Here is a 16,134-nt window from a genome sequence, read left to right as displayed (position 1 = left end):
GGGCTACAGAGTGAGTCCTAGGAAAGGCACAAGGCTACACAAAAGAAACCCTGTCTCAAAAAACAAAAAAAAAACCTAAAAATCCAATCCCTCTGCACCCCTCCGGAGGGCTCGTGACCTGTTCCAAAGAGGCGGGGCCTAATATATCCAGGCTAGAAAGAGGCGGGAACTCGGTGAAGGCCAGCCCAGTTGGCAGAAGGGACGGGAACTAAGCAGAGCCTCCCTCAGAGGGCGGGGCCTTGCCGTGGCTGAACCCGGAAGGGGCGGGGACTAAGCGGAGCCCAGCCCTAGGGCGGGGCCTAGCCGAGGCTGGGTCGGCCTAAAGGTAGGGCTTCCAAGAACGCTCTCCGGAAGATCCGCGTTGCTGTACCGGAGAGGCGCTCCAGCGCTCCAGTCGTCGCTGCCGTCGTTTCCCGTGCTGCTTCAGTCATGCCGGTAAGTGGCCTCGCCGCTCCGCCCGTGCGAACCGTTGTCTCCAGCCCGATGCACCGCTGCCCGGCCAGACGCTGCTGTTAAGGCGCAGGCGGTCGCCGGAGCTGCAGTGGTTCCTCAGTTGACTCTCCGCATCGACTCTCCAGCTTCGCGACCCTCGGGAAAGCTGCAGAGAGCACTGTGATGGAGAACACAGGCCTCAAGATCTCTCCGGGGAGTCTTTCGAGGGGCAGTCCCAACTCTCCCTGCATGATGGGGAAACTGAAGCCGGGAGGTGGGGCAGAGAACTCCGTACCTGCCCTTTCCACATGCATGCCCCTGCAGCAGAGCTGGCGGGTTTTCAGAGAATCAGGTCTCGCTCCACCTCCCCAGCCCGCTCTGGCCGCATCCACTTGAGCACTGGGCAACATTGAACCGAAAGGATACTTTCTTCCTTTCCAGCCATGAGTTCCCAAACCTCGGAGCAGAGTTTCGGGAGCCGAGAGCAACGCTTATCTTGCCTTTGAACTCACCCACTCCTATGCATGGTGGCTTCTAACCTCATCGCTTAGTTAAATAAAGGCCTTTGACACATTACACAAGAAGAGAAGGAAAAGCCCAGTGTTTGTTGGAAAGCCTTTATTGTTGGGAGCTAGCTAGGTAGGATCCAGGATGAGGCCAGGCCGACTGGGAAGTGCTGGGCAAAACCAGTTGTACTGGCTTGAAGGGAAGCTCTGATCCCAGTTGAGTTCCTGAGATAATGGTTAGGGATTTGGTCGGCAGCATTTTCCTCCTGGTGCCTCTGAACCCAGAGGTCTCCCGCGGGTATTGAATGTTTTAGCAGATTATCTTCCGTGAGTGAACCCGAGGCTCCCTCCTGATGCAGTCTTAAACCTCAGGTGTCATTTCTTGAGACCTTTCCTCTGATCGCACAAAGCACAGACAAAAGACTTGATAAAAATCCATCCTACCAGTCAAGCCTGTCTGCCTGCTGTGTGAGAATCATTCATGACCCTGGGATCCCAGAGTGGAGGCTGCCAGGCTCTCCAGAAGGCAGCAGTGGAGAAAAAAAAAAAAAAAAAAAGTTTGAGGACCCCTCTATTCTGTGTCTGCCTCTAGGGACTTTGATGGGAGTGAGACATATAGTAGACACCTTATCTCAAGACCAACAGTGAGCATCAGGCAGCGGTGGCTCACTCCTTTAATCCCAGAGGCAGGCGGATCTCTGTGAGTTCGAGGCCAGCCTGGGCTACAGAGTAAGTTCCAGAAAAGGTGCAAAGCTACACAGAGGAGCCCCTGTCTCGGAAAAAAAAAAAAAAAATGAACAACAGCTAAAGGCAGAGGTCTTGGTCAAGTGTTGCCTCCAGTCTAGCCAGGGAAATGAATCTTTTTTTTTTTTTGGGGGGGGGGGCGTTTGGTTGTTGTTGTTGTTGTTGTTGTTTTTAAGACAGGGTTTCTCTGTGTAGCTTTGCACCTTTCCTGGAACTTTGTAGCCCAGGCTGGCCTCGAACTCACAGAGATCCGCCTGCCTCTGCCTCCCGAGTGCTGGGAAATGAATCTTAACCAAGATGGTTTGCAGACCAAAGCTTAACCCAGAAACCTGAAAGTCTGTGCCCTTGGCTTTCCGGCTGGGCAACCCCAGGCAGGTTGTTCTGCCTCTCTGTGCCTTTATCTCTTCCTCTGTAAAATAGGGACTGAAAGCAGAACTTGCAGGGCTGTGGTTGGTATTAACTAGAATTATGTCATCAAAATATATAACACAGCCCAGGGACCCATCCTGTCCCCAAGGCATGGTAACTTTTCTATACATGTAGGACAAGTGGGGTAGAACTGTGTGGGCGGGCTTCCAGCCCGTTTTAACATGGACCTCAGTGTACTCTGTCCAACCCCGGCCCTGCATGAGCTGCGTCTCCCTGAGTCAGTACCTACCCTCAGAGTTTCAGATTTCTCTTCCCTGAGCAAGCCACCAGTAAGGGATATTAGAGCCTGTGAAGGGAAATGTTGTAGGAGTTTAGCAGAATCACTGTATGGGATAGATATTAGAATGAACAACTTTTTTTAGAGAAGAATCCTTATGGAAAACAGTGGTTGTTTCCTGTGATCTGTAGAATTGTTTTGCTGAAGAAACTTTGCAGCCATCCCATGACTTTGGTCACAAGATGCCTCAGGCACACCTGAGGCTCTTGTATTAGCATGTATTGCACAGGATACGTAATAAAAAACTGGAGTCAAGGAGGCATGCGATGCTATCCTTCAGTAAGACATGTAAATTAAGATTAGGGACCTTGGTATGAGGAAATTCTTTGTGTAATAATCAATAAATATGCCTTTGTATGGCTGTTTTGGGGGTTCAGTCCATCAGAAGAGGCTGGACTATCTTGCTGCCACATAGGCCTTAAAATTTCATGTAGGGAGTGCCTTCTTTCAACTGACCTGCACTACGCAGTGTACCCCGACAAGAGTTTCCTTATGAAATCATTGTAGCTATTAAACGAGACAGTGTACAAGGTGTTTAGAAAAAGGTGCAGCACATCAGAGATACTTAGATATTAGTGTCAGGAATCCAGACTCCAGCATCCAAAGACCCAATATCATTCTCTAGAAGAACATTAAGCCTGGCGCTGGTGGCACACTCCTTTGATCCCAGCACTCGGGAGGCAGAGCCAGGCGGATCTCTGAGTTCAAGGCCAGCCTGGTCTACAGAGTGAGATCCAGGACAGGCACCAAAAACTACACAGAGAAACCCTGGCTTGAAAACAAACAACAAAAAAAGATTTTACCACTTACTAGCTCTCTGAAGTAATAGTATTTGTGATAATACAACATTTTGCCATATAACATTAATATGTACTTTATATTTAAGAGGATTCATTAATGTATAAACATTATATTTAAGAGATTCATTTTGCTTGCTTGTTACAGGGTCTCATACTATAGCTCAGGTTGGCTTATAAGTGAAGCTGATCCTTAAACTCATAGCAATCCTTCTGCCTCGGCTTCTCAAGTGTTGAGATTATAGAAGTGAGCTGCCATACCTGGCTTGAAGTTTTGGTTTTTTGTTTGTTTTGCTTTTTTTTGTTTTTTGAGACAGGTTTCTCTATGTAGTTTCAGTGTCTGTCCTGGATCTCATTCTGTAGACCAGGCTGGCCTCAAACTCACAGAGATCAGCCTGGCTCTGCCTCCTGAGTGCTGGGATCAAAGGAGTGCGCCACCAGCGCTCCGCTTAAAATTTTGTTTTGTTTTGTGATGTTAGAGATTGAATTCATTCGAGGCCCATGTATGCTGTGTATGTGCTCTGCCACTGAGCCACAACCCTTTGTAAGAGAAAACAGAGGTCTAGAGGCACTGGGAGACATCCAGAAGCAGGTCTTGAGATACTCTTGTGAGGACTGGATCTCTTGTCCATGAGGCAGACTTTCTGTCATCCTCACTCAGGTTTTTAGTTGCACAATTTGTAGGTGGAGGTTGGAGTTCTGAGTTGGAATGTTGGCTTCCTGTGACCTGCCGCCCGGCCTCTGACCTCAGTACTGTGAAAGACTTCCTTGTTGGAATTCTCAGTTTGGAGCTCAGATTAACTGTTGACTTCTTTGGGCAGCAAAAATTATCCTCAGAAACCCCCTTCAGGGCTTCTACTCAGAGTCAGCATGTGGGGATGGGCACTTGGCTGTTCTAAAACCAGCAAGAGTTCCGTGGAGCAAAGAAAGCCTTTCACCTTTGCACCCATCATCAATCACCTTAGTGAGCCCCAGCGAGAGGAACTGAATGGTTCTCTTTTCCAGCTAGAAAAATACTGCAGAAAGAGGGTTTGAGGATTGCGAGTTGGGTCAGCTGATAAGGATGCTTGCTGCCAAGCCTCATGGTCTCTGACATCCACACTGATTCCATGGCACACACTCCTCCCCCATGTAAATAAGTGAATAAGTACAATCTACTTAATATCTTTTAGATTTATTTTTGTGTGTGTGTGTGTGTGCTGCGCCCACGCCATTTGTGTGCAGACATCAGAAGAGGGCTTCAGATCCCCTAGAGTTAGAGTTACAGGTGGTTGTGAGCTATCCGACATGGTTCAGGGAACCAAACTCAGGAACTCTGGAAGAGTACAAACAAGTAGTCTTAACTACTGAGCCATCTCTCTAGCCCTATTTTTATTACCATTTTTAAAATTGATTGTTTTGGGTTTTTGAGACAGGGTTTCTCTATGTAGCCCTGACTGTCCTGGAACTCACTCTGTAGCCCAGGCTGGCCTCAAACTCATAGATCTGCCTACCTCTGCCTTCCAAGTGGTGGGATTGAAGGCGTGTGCCACCACTGCCTGGCTTCTTTTTTTTTTTTTTTTATATATATATTATATATGGGGGGGGGGGGTAATGTGCGCATAAGTGTAGGTGCCTGTGGAGTCCAGAATAAGGCATCAGATCTCCCTGGAGCTAGAGTGAGCCTGCTGTTGTGAGCCTGCTAATGTGGATGTTGGAATTCAAACTTGGGTCCTTTGGAAGAACAGTATGTGTTCTTAACTGCTGAGCCATCTCTCCAGTCCCCAAATGTAATTTTCCAAACGGAAGGTAGCCTAATTTATTTATTTGATAGTGCTGGAGATTGAACCCCCGGCCTTACTTAGGTCATGGCAGGCAAACTCTTTACCACACTGAGCTACCACCCTTCAGAGGATGAGAGCACTAGCTACTCACAGGCGCCAAGTCCAATTCCTCTCACCATAGTTACCTCTAACTCCAGTTCCAGGGAATGCTACATACTCTTGAGTTCTGTGCAGTCCTGCACATACCTGATGTGTATAAACTCATGAAGGCACACACATATACACATAAAAAGAATAAATAAGCCGGGCAGTGGTGGCGCACGCCTTTAATCTCAGCACTTGGGAGGCAGAGCCAGGCGGATCTCTGTGAGTTCGAGGCCAGCCTGGTCTACAAAGCGAGTTCCAGGAAAGGCGCAAAGCTACACAGAGAAACCCTGTCTCAAAAAACCAAAAAAAAAAAAAAAGAAAGAAAGAAAGAAAGAAAAAAGAATAAATAAATCTTTTTTTTTTTCTAAGAAGTATGCTGGAAAAAAAAAGAAAAAAAAAAAGTTAAGCCGGGCGGTGGTGGTGCACGCCTTTAATCCCAGCACTTGGGAGGCAGAGCCAGGCGAATCTCTGTGAGTTCGAGGCCAGCCTGGTCTACAAAGCGAGTTCCAGGAAAGTCGCAAAGCTACACAGAGAAACCCTGTCTTGAAAAACCAAAAAAAAAAAAAAAAGAAAAAAAAAAGAAAAAAAAAAGAAGTATGCTGGATACAGTAGGGTATGACTTTTATGTTGTTGTTGTTGTTGTTTGAGACAGGGTTTCTCTGTGTGACAGTCAGTCCTAGCTGTCCTGGAACTCACTTTGTAAACCAGGCTGGCTTCTGAACTCACAGCGATCTGCCTGCCTCTGCCTCTTGAGTGCTGGGGTAGTGTATGACTTTAACCCCAGCACTCAAGAGGCAGAGGCAGGCAGATCGCTGTGAGTTTGTGGCCAGCATGATTTACATAGGGAGTTTCTGACCAGCCAGAGTCTGATGCAACAAGTAGTGTGTGCCCAAACATGGTGCATTAAAAACTTTGCATGAGCCTGGCGGTGGTGGCGCACGCCTTTAATCCCAGCACTCGGGAGGCAGAGCCAGGCGGATCTCTGTGAGTTCAAGGCCAGCCTGGGCTACCAAGTGAGTCCCAGGAAAGGCACAAAGCTACACAGAGAAACCCTGTCTTGAAGAAAAAAAAAAAAAGAAAAAAGAAAAACTTTGCATGAAATTACCTTCAGTCTGTGTGTATAAATATGATTCATGTTTAGACTCATCCCATTCCCAAGATACCTCATTATGTGTATGCAAATATTCCCTAATGAGGGACATTTCTGCTCCCAAGCACTCAGATAAAGAACACTCAGCCTGTCCTAGAGATATTTTGATGAGCTTCATGGGGAATTCAATTTGGGTATGCTGTTGGGCACCTGTTTATACAGTACTTGAGATTCTGAGGCAGGAAGATAGTTTAAAGGCCCAGGGTGGCCTGCATAGTGAGTTCCAGGCTAGCCTGGTCTACATTAATGAGACCCTGTCCTCAAAGCAGCGGCAACAGCACCACCATCATGAGATCTGGTACCCTCTTCTAGTGCATAGGTATACATGCAGGCAGAACACTGTATACAAAATAAATAGATGAATTTAAAAAAAGCAGGAAAGAAAGCATGGGAAAGCCATTGCTTGGTTATTGTTTGCAGTACTGTTACTGGTGGTTGTGGTCTAAGCTGGGTGTTTCTATGCTTTTAGCATCTTCAAAGAATTAAAAAGTAAAGGTGCACATAGATCACAAAGTAGCAATGAAACTAGTCAAAACAGCAATACACAAAACAGGTCAGAATATACTGCAGCAGAGCAGTCTGCCATTGCGTGAGGGTACTCAAGGGCCCTACTTATTGTTTGGGGCTTCCTTTTATGGGATTCAAGAGAAGGGGGAATTTGTTTGCTGGGGCTATAATTTGGTCACTTCTCTATACTGACTGACTTGGATTTTTCAAGACAGGGTTTCTCTGTGTAGACTAGGCTGGCCTCAAACTCAGAGATCTGCCTGCCTTTGCCCCCCGAGTGCTGGAAACAAAGGTGTGCACCATGACCGCCCACCTGATGCATCTGATTGGAATCATATGTATACCCAATTACGCATAGGTGTAGGGTGGTAAATAAGGAATCCTCTGAAATTTCACTTCAAGGACAGTTTACCCCATTGTGCGAGCACTCCAAAGCAGTCTAAGCCAGATCAGCCCATTGCTAATAGTTTCCAGATTGTGGTTCAGGACGTTTGGATGGAAATGGGGAAATCAGGGATTGCTGAGGGGAGTAACTTACTTCCAATGCTTAAAGCAAGTATGAGAGTCAGTCTTGGGTTGCTAACAGGCTGCTAGGTTCACTGTCAAGAGACAGTTGTGTATAGCCCAAGCCATTCCTTATGCTTGGCTGTCTCAGTACTGGGAAGTAAACCCAGGGTCTTGCACACTCCATGCAAGCAGTGTACCACTGAATCACATTCCTGGGGCCAAGACATTGTTTTCCAAAAGCAAGAGAGAAATGGAAGAAAATAATTATCATAATTATCATCCAGTTACTTTCACGTAGAGGCATCTAGTCCGATAATCTTTTAATTTTTTATTTTTTGGGTCCCCTCCCTCCCAGACAGGGTCTCTCTGTGTTGTTTTGGTGCCTGTCCTGGATCTTGCTCTATAGACCAGGCTGGCCTCAAACTCACAGAGATCCGCCTGGCTCTGCCTCCCAAGTGCTGAGATCAAAGGCATGCGCCACCACCTCCCAGCTCATTTTATTAACCTATTAGCTATCTATTGTCCTCTAATATTTATCCCCAAACCTAGAGTCAGGACCTGGGAGTGGCTGAGCAGAGTGACTAGGCTTGGGGACTTATGGAACAACAGTGCAGGACAGAGGCTGGCCCAGCTGGGCTGGTGCACTCCTTGACTTTGACTTTGGAGACTCTGCTTCTCACCAGGTAGACCTCTGGGTGAATAGTAGAGTGTCCTTTAACATGGCAGCTGGCTGGCTCCAGAATGACCTGAGAAGGGAGCCGGGCAGAAGCTGGCATTGTGACCAGCTTAGTCATATAATGGTGCTTCAGCCTTATGTTGAATACACACAGGCTTACGCTGGGATGTTATGGAATGAACTCTCAAGAGCATAAATACCAGGAGGCAGAGAAGATGGAGGTCACAATGGAACCTGGCTGCCACATGTCAAATCCTGTGTTTGTCCCTTTCTTCAGCCTGGAGAAGGGACTGGTACCCCGTGAGTTAAGCTACTGAGGTCATACAAGTTGCAAGTGTTGGAGCCCAGATGTTCTCATTTCCAGATATTGTGAGGGAAGGGATTATTGGCACAGTCCTTCTGAAAACAGCCAGAGACCCAGGCATTGTCCAGAAGTGATGTTGATCATCGACTCACTCATAAAATGGGCGACGCCCCTCCTCTGTGCCTGCTGCTGTTCCCAGTATTTGGGGTGCAACAGTGAATATCTGTGCTTGAACAGAAGCACAGTCTTTTAGACACTTGCCTGCCTTGACTTGTTAGATATCTTGGAGAGTGTGGGAACCTAGGATCCCTTCCCACCTGCCTCCAGTGTTCTGGGGAGCCCAGGGAACCCTCTCCCTTCCTGGTGCTACCTTTGAGCAGGAGGTACTTGGGTCAGAGCAGTGGTGGCTGGCCACATACCTGAGTATCCTGCCTGTTGGCATCATTGATGTCCCGATCCAGGCTGCTGAGCTCCCGTGACTCCAATGTGGAAACTAATGTTCTGATACAGAACCAGGTCCCAGATTAGTTCTGCTGAGAGTGGGGTCACAGCTCATACGAGAGGCAGTCATCTCAAGGGCGAACTGGAAAAGAGCTTCTTTCACAGACCTGAATCTGTTGATCCTGTGCCAGGCCTTCAAAAGGCATCATGGAGGCTGTCTCTGTTGGTACAGCCTGTGATACACAGAAACCCTGCATCCCTCCTCTGCTGACTAGACTAGGTTCACAGACAGGCTTCCAGTGGGACTGTGCCCGCTCTCTGTGCTCCCTGTCAGCCCAAGTAGCCCCTCAGACTGTGTATGGGTCACTGCAGGGCCTGACTCACACCTCCCTTTCTTGCAGAAGCACGAGTTCTCCGTGGATATGACCTGCGGGGGATGTGCTGATGCTGTCTCCCGAGTCCTCAACAAGCTGGGAGGTGAGTGGCTCTCCCTTGGGGATGGGATGGGGAGATGGTTACGTGGGGAGTCGTGTTCAGATACATGAGACCTACCAGGATCGGCTGCAGGTCAGCTGGTACTGAAGTGTGTGGAGGGCCCCGTGCACACCTTGGCCTCTGCTCAGTGGCTTATGTGGAGAAGTCCTGCACCTCACTGCAGCCACCTCAGGTTTCTTTCATTCACTACGCTCCTCCCCTCCTAGTTCAGTCTTGTTTTTGAGACAAAGTCTTGCTACGTAGCCCTGGCTGTCCCGGAATGCACCATATAGAAGAGGCTGCGGCTAGATTTGCGATAATCCTTCTGCCTCTGCCTTCTAAGTGCTGGAATTACAAACATGTGCCACCATGCTACCGTATACAAGTCTATTTTGTTGTCCATTTTTTCACCTCTCCTCTCCCTCTTTGGGATCTCTGTGTAGCCCAGGCTGGTGGTCATGGACTCCATCATCCATCCTCGCTAGAGTTGCAGGCACACACCACCACTGCGAAGCGACTGTCTTCTTTTATGAAGGCAAGAACTGTCTAGAGGTCAATGACGTGGCTGGATTTACAAAGCCAGCAGGGCAGAGCTGGGATTTGGCCACACCACCAAGCTCTGGGGCCCTGGAGGTATTATATTAGTATGTTGGTGATCTGCAGTGTAACATCATATACAGATTAACAATAGCCAGGCCTGGAGGTGCATCCCAGTAAACCCAAATCAAAAGTTTTAGGCCAGCCTGGACAATTTAGGGAGACCTTGTCTGAAAGTAAAAATGACCAGAGGCTGGGGGTGCAGCTGAGAAATAAAGGGCTTGAGTAGCATAAAAATAATAACAAGTTTATTACAGCAAAGTTGGGTGTGCCGCTCATACTTGTAATCCCAGCCGAGACAAACTAGGCATTGCCATGGATTTGAGGCTAGCCTGGAGAGAGACCCTATCTCTACAAATCATAAATAAATAAAACCTAGGGAAACAATACCACTGAGTGTTGAGACTGTCACACATGGTCAGTCAACAAAGTGGTGTGACTTTTGCAAGGCGGGGTGAGGCTGACGACACCAGTGCCCGAGGGGAAGTACCTTGACCAAGTCCCACAGTGAGAGTAAGTCAGTGGCTCAGGGACTCCATTCTGAGCTTTGGGAGCTGGAATAGCTTCTTTTTATGTTTTCTTTTTGTTTTTAAGACATGGTCTCCCATGGTAGCCCAGGCTGGCCTGGAATTCACCATGAGTAGCCCAGGGTAGGCTTCAAACCATTAAGTCTTCCTGCCTCAGTGTCATGAGTTCTGGGGTTCCAGGCATGAGCCACCACACCCAGCTACACTGAAATATCTGCTCACAGGAATCTGAGACATCAAGGAGAACCTGGCTGCTAACATCCCACAAGGCCATGGGCTTCCCTCCCCTGGGTTTGGGCATCCCCAGCTATGATCTGAGAATGTCAGTCCATATCAGCATATGCCGGAGATGCTTCAGAAATGGAATAGGGTATGCTGAAGAGATAGCTCAAAGGTTAAGAGCACTGACTGCTCTTCCAAAGGACCCGGGTTCAATTCCCAGCTCCCTCTTGGCAGCTCACAACTGTCAGTAACTTTTTGTTATATGTAGATTCAGAGATTGCAATCATGCCCTGCACCATGTGCTGAACAGCCCTGCTGGGACTGAGGGGCCTTTCCTTTGATAAGTTTATCCCTGTGCTGGCTAGTTCATATCAACTTGACACAAGCTAGAGTCATGTGGGCAGCGGAAACCCTATTTTTTTTTTTATTATTATTTTTTTCTCTGTGTAGCTTTTGGAGCCTGTCCTGGAACTCACTTTGTAGCCCAGGCTGGCCTTGAACTCACAGAGATCTGCCTGCCTCTGCCTCCCGAGTGCTGGGATTAAAAGCATGCGCCACCACTGCCTGGCCAGCAGGAACCTTAATTGAGAAAATGACCCCACCAGACTGGCCTATGGGTAAGTCTCTGGTGCATTTTCTTGATAACAATTGGTGTGGGAGGGCCTAGCTCATGAGGAGCAAAGCGAGCCAGTAAGCAGTACTCCTTCTTGGCCTCTGCAAGACAGCCAAGGTGTTTTGAGTGCTTAGGACCTGGGTAGTCAGACTAATGGGTGACTTGGGCAAGAAAAGGCGTTGAGGCCAACCCCAACCCCTTTAGTTGACAGCTGGGAAAGCCAAGGCCTGTAATGGTCCTGACCATAGCCACAGGGGCCTTTTCATTGGCACACCATTTTAGAGGAGAGCATTGTGGATGTTGTTTTGTGGTGGGAGTAGGGGCTGGACCGTAGGAAGGCAGTTTGGCAATGGCTCTTACCATCCCACCTGTGCCCCACAGTTCTCCTCTGATTCATGGTGTGGAAGTATTTCATGGGTGTGGCCAGGTGGGCTTGGGTGCACTGGCTATAGAATGGTATTGGGCAGGCAGAACTGATCCCCTGTCCTAGGAAGGATTGAGTCCGTGGGCAGATGTGGAGACACCACACTGGAAAGACAGGGAACTGTTGAAAAGCAAGGGAGGAAGCCAGGCCTGTCTCCACACTAAGCAGGAAGCTGAGGCAGGAAAATCATAAACTCAGGCCTCCCTGGTCTGTGGAGTGAGTTCAAGGCTACCCTGGGTAACTTAATGAGACTGCCTCAAAATAAAATGTATAAGAAGGCCTGGGGCCGGGCGGTGGTGGCTCACGCCTTTAATCCCAGCACTCGGGAGGCAGAGCCAGGCGGATCTCTGTGAGTTTGAGGCCAGCCTGGGCTACCAAGTGAGTTCCAGGACAGGGGCAAAGCTACACAGAGAAACCCTGTCTCGAAAAAAAAAAAAAAAAAGAAGGCCTGGGGATGGAACTCGGTGATGGAGTGCTTGCTTGGCATGTTTTGATACCCTGGGTACCAGTAGCTCTGTATTGCTAAATTGGAAGGTTAGCATGAGTGTAGGAAAGTGAGGTACTAGAGTGATGGTCATGTTGGGGGGGGGGGGTTGCCTGGGGGAGCTGATGGAAGGAGGGAAGGAAAGGGAGGAAAGAGAGAAGAAAACTCAGAGGGCTGAGGAAATAGCTTAGAAGTGGTGTGCTTGCTTATGCTTAAGGTCTTGAGTTCAATCCCTATCGCCAAAACCCCTCACACACAGAGGAGCCTGCAGCAGAGCTTGCCATGCTCAGGGTGCCTAAAACAGAAGGAGCTTGCTGCTCCCTGGCTCCAGGAGAGGGGCCTGGCGTTACCGGAATAATTAGGGAGGTTGACCTCTTTGTTCAGTGGGTGGAGGGATCCTGCTTTCCGCTCCCACATCCCAGTTTCCTTCTTCCTGCAGGAGTGGAGTTCAACATTGACTTGCCCAACAAGAAGGTCTGCATTGAGTCTGAGCACAGCACAGACACCCTGCTGGCCACGCTCAACAAAACAGGAAAGGCCGTGTCCTACCTCGGCCCCAAGTAGCCAGGACCTGGGCCAGTCCCTCTGGAAGTACTAAAGAGGTAGGTGGGTGAGGCCCCAGCCTTCCTTGTACAAGCTTGTTGCTTTTCCAGGGGTCCCATGGGTTACAAATCCTTCACCTGAAAGGCTTGGGCCCAGAAGCAGTTCAGATTGCAGTTTCTCTGGGATTTAGAACCTTTGCCTAACCTCACCTGAAGGGCATCAATAATAGGAAAACCCTAAACATTTTTGCCATTGAGTTGGCACTCAGGAAGTTTCCTGGATTTGAGGTGCTCAGCCTGAACTTGGGCTTCTTAAGTGAGGTGGGAGGGGGCCCTGATGTGTTCAGCCCACTGCCCACCTCTGGAAGGGTCACAAGTACATCATCACTGTCCAGACAAACCAGAAGCTCAGGAGTCTTGATGACCTCCAGTGAGTAGACAGAGCTCCGTGTTATGTTCCCAGAGTCCCTTCTGGAACTTCAGGGCCACCTTGCCTGGTCAGCAGGGTCTAAGTTTAGAGTATCTGACCTTCTTGGAATGGAGAGCCTCTTGCTTTGGTGAAGTGACTGTCCCTTCACAGTTGACCCGTGTCCTGAGCCTTGCACTCTTGTTCAGGAGTTCATCCTCACCCTGCCTTTCCTTCTGCTGGGAGTTGGATGTGCCTCTAGCCCAGCCCGGTGCAGAATCAATGGCTCATCTGAGCTCTCTTCCTTCCCCTTTGTGGGTCCCAGGGAGGCAGGAAGTGGCCCAGGGCCAGTGCCTTCCCTGCTGAACAGACCTCACCTGGCCATCCAGCCGTTCTTCCCACTGTGCCCAGCAGTCTCACTTCCTGTGCATTGCATCTGACCCACGAATTAGGACAGCCACTTCGTTGGTGGTTTGTACCCTCTCTGGAACTGAGAAAAATGAGGCCTGGTGAATGGACATGACCTGACCAGAGTCCAGACAGGTGGGTGGCAGAGGCCGGAACAAGCCAGGACTCCTGTGTGAGCATTCCCGAGTGGTGGTTACAGTATCGCTGACCCTAAAAGTGACCCGTGAGAGCCCCTAGCATATGTCAGCTGTAATCAACTGGGGGTAGGAGGGTCCCCTTTTAGTAGAGCCTCCTTCTTCCTCATATGTGAGCATTTGCAACCCAAGCCCTGTGTTCTGTGTGTATGGTGACATCCCAGCAAATTAAAAGACACGGATGAGCCAGTTCACAGGAGGCTAAGGCGAGAGAGGAGGAGCAGGAAGTCAAGGCTAACGTGGGTTACACAGAGACATCCTGTCAAAATAAAATAATAATGCCAAAAAAATAATAATAATAACAACAATAATAATAATAATAATAATAATAATAATAATAATAAAAAAAAACAAGGCCAGAAGATGGTTCAGCAGGTGAAGGTGCCTGCTGCTGAGCCTGACTGACAACCTGAATTCAATCTCCAGGACCCACGTGATGGAGAGAACTGAGTCCCTCAGGTTGTCCTCTGACTAAACACATTCAACACAATAAATAAAAGCCATGTTCTCCATGGCCAGGAACAAGCCAATGTGAACAGCAAGGAGTCTGGGGTTCAGGGGCCAGCTCTGTTCTCATTCCAGACTGGGACATTTTTGAGTTGCCTGAGATCGGATCTGGGAAGTGGGTGGACCCTCCACTCTGTCCCACTGCCTTTTTGGATCCCTGTGCAGCCTCTTTAAGATTTGTCCTGTAATGGGATAACAATGCCAGCAGTTTCTGCCATGCTTCGGACCTGCGCATCCAGCATGGTTCCTCCATCCTTGGGCTTTGTAGGTCAGGTGAGGGTGGGCCACTGGCCTCCATCTCTTTCAAACAACCCTGTCGTGTTTGGACATCCATGTAAAATTTTTCTTTTTTTTTTTTTTTTGGTTTTGGTTTTTCGAGACAGGGTTTCTCTCTGTAGTTTTGGTGCCTTTCCTGGAACTCACTCTGTAGTCCAGGCTGGCCTCGAACTCACAGAGATCCGCCTGGCTCTGCCTCCCGAGTACTGGGATTAAAGGCGTGCACCACCATCGCCTGGCTAAAGTTTTTCTTTGTTTGTTTGGGTTCTGTTAGTTTTAATTTTTAGAAATCATTTTTGAAACGGGGCCTCATTGTGTAGCCTAAACCATCTGGAATTTGCAACAATCCTGCCCTAGGCCCTCAAATGCTGTGGTTACTGATGGGAGCCCCCATCCCCAGCTTCTCTGTGTAAGATTGTATTTGGGGCCAGGAAGACGGCTCAGTGGGTAACGGCACCTGTGTGCAAGCCTGGTGCCCGGAGTTTGATCTCCAGAATCCACACAAGATGGAAGGAGAGAACAAACTCGTCCTCTGACCTACACACACATATGGTGGCCCCCACACCTGCACCATACTAATAAAAATGTTCTGTTTAATTTTTTTGGGGGGAGAGATTATATTTGATAAGCATGATCTCTGTGGGTAAGGACTGGAAGGTAGAGTGGCCCGTGCCCACCTGCAGTTTGGACATGGTCTAGACACAGAAACTCTTGTAAATAACGGTGGAGCATGGGCACACTGGTACCTACTTCAGAACATTTTCATTATCTGATACAAACACCTCATGTCTGTCAAGCACTGGTTGCCCGGTCACCCTCACTACTTCCTCTGACGACGCCAGTCTGCTCCTCGACCCTCTGGCTAGCTTAGAGACTTTCTACAAAGGGAATCATACAGTGTGTTTATTTACTTGCCTGCTCACTTGAGATAGGGTAGCCTAGGCTAGCCCTGAACTCAAGATTTAGTGAAAATGGTCTTGAATTTCTGATCATCCTGTCTTCACCTCCCCAGACTGGAAGTACCGGCTTGTATCACCATCATCATGCCTGTTTTTGTTGGGTTTTTGTTGTTGTTGTTGTGTTGTTGTTTTAAGGGTTCTTGTAGCTCAGGCTGGCCTGGAACTCCTGATCCTCCAGCTTCTACCTCCACAGTGCTGGTATTACAGAAGTCTGCCACCAAGCCAGGTTCTCCTGGGAGGTATCAAACATGTCTAAGCTCTGTATGGAAGGAGTCTGCTCTTGCCCTTCACCGAGACCCAGAGTTAGCAGATCTGGTTACTTTGTAGCATTCAAAGTTTTACCTGCGCATACACCAATTACCATGGGCAGTACAGAGAGGAATCCAGAGACTGAGGTACAGTGTTTCCCATGCACAGTAGGTGGCGCCATTGATCCGTCTAATTTTCCCTCTCTCCTAGGCCGTTGATCTGGTCTCCCTGCAGATTTGGAACACCAACTGCTCAGTCCAGCTCAGCCATGGAGTTCCTGCCCAGACAGGCCCTCCCCTGCCGGCTCCCTGCCGGCTCCCTGCCGGCTTCCCTGCAATAAAGTCAAGCTGCATTTATTGAAGAAGTGTCTATTGTGTGTTCTTGGTACTGCTTGCTCACCTACAAGCTGCTGTTGTGTTTGCCTAGGTTGCTAGAGCCTCCCATTCGAGGTCAGGGGCCCATCACATGTCCATTCTCGGCTGTGTGATCTTGAGCAGCCCACTGCCCTCTCTGGGCCTCTCTGTAATGGGAATAACAATGAGTCTCTGAAGCAGTTAGCTGGGAAGCCCCTG

The 16,134-nt window shown here is 48.8% G+C and overlaps 1 protein-coding gene across 1 annotated transcript; it reads left to right on the top strand.

Moving 5' to 3' along the window:
- Positions 1 to 255: 255 nt before the first annotated feature.
- Positions 256 to 15,926, top strand: Atox1 (antioxidant 1 copper chaperone). The gene is made up of 4 exons (XM_059269340.1): positions 256 to 435; positions 9,082 to 9,157; positions 12,461 to 12,623; positions 15,773 to 15,926. Exons 1-3 carry the CDS (start codon positions 430 to 432, stop codon positions 12,583 to 12,585), a joined length of 207 nt encoding a protein of 68 aa, XP_059125323.1. The 5' UTR covers positions 256 to 429; the 3' UTR covers positions 12,586 to 12,623; positions 15,773 to 15,926.
- The last annotated feature ends 208 nt before the right edge of the window (positions 15,927 to 16,134 follow it).

This window comes from Peromyscus eremicus, chromosome 8a (assembly GCF_949786415.1).
Source record: "Peromyscus eremicus chromosome 8a, PerEre_H2_v1, whole genome shotgun sequence".
In the NCBI taxonomy this organism is placed as follows: Eukaryota; Metazoa; Chordata; class Mammalia; order Rodentia; family Cricetidae; genus Peromyscus; species Peromyscus eremicus.
This window is presented reverse-complemented; position numbering and strand designations above follow the sequence as displayed.

Bases quoted from the DNA above. Each gene is read 5' to 3' on its own strand.
- Atox1 (XM_059269340.1), top strand. The intron at 9,158-12,460 runs GTGAGTGGCTCT...TTCTTCCTGCAG, and splicing joins AGTCCTCAACAAGCTGGGAG to GAGTGGAGTTCAACATTGAC.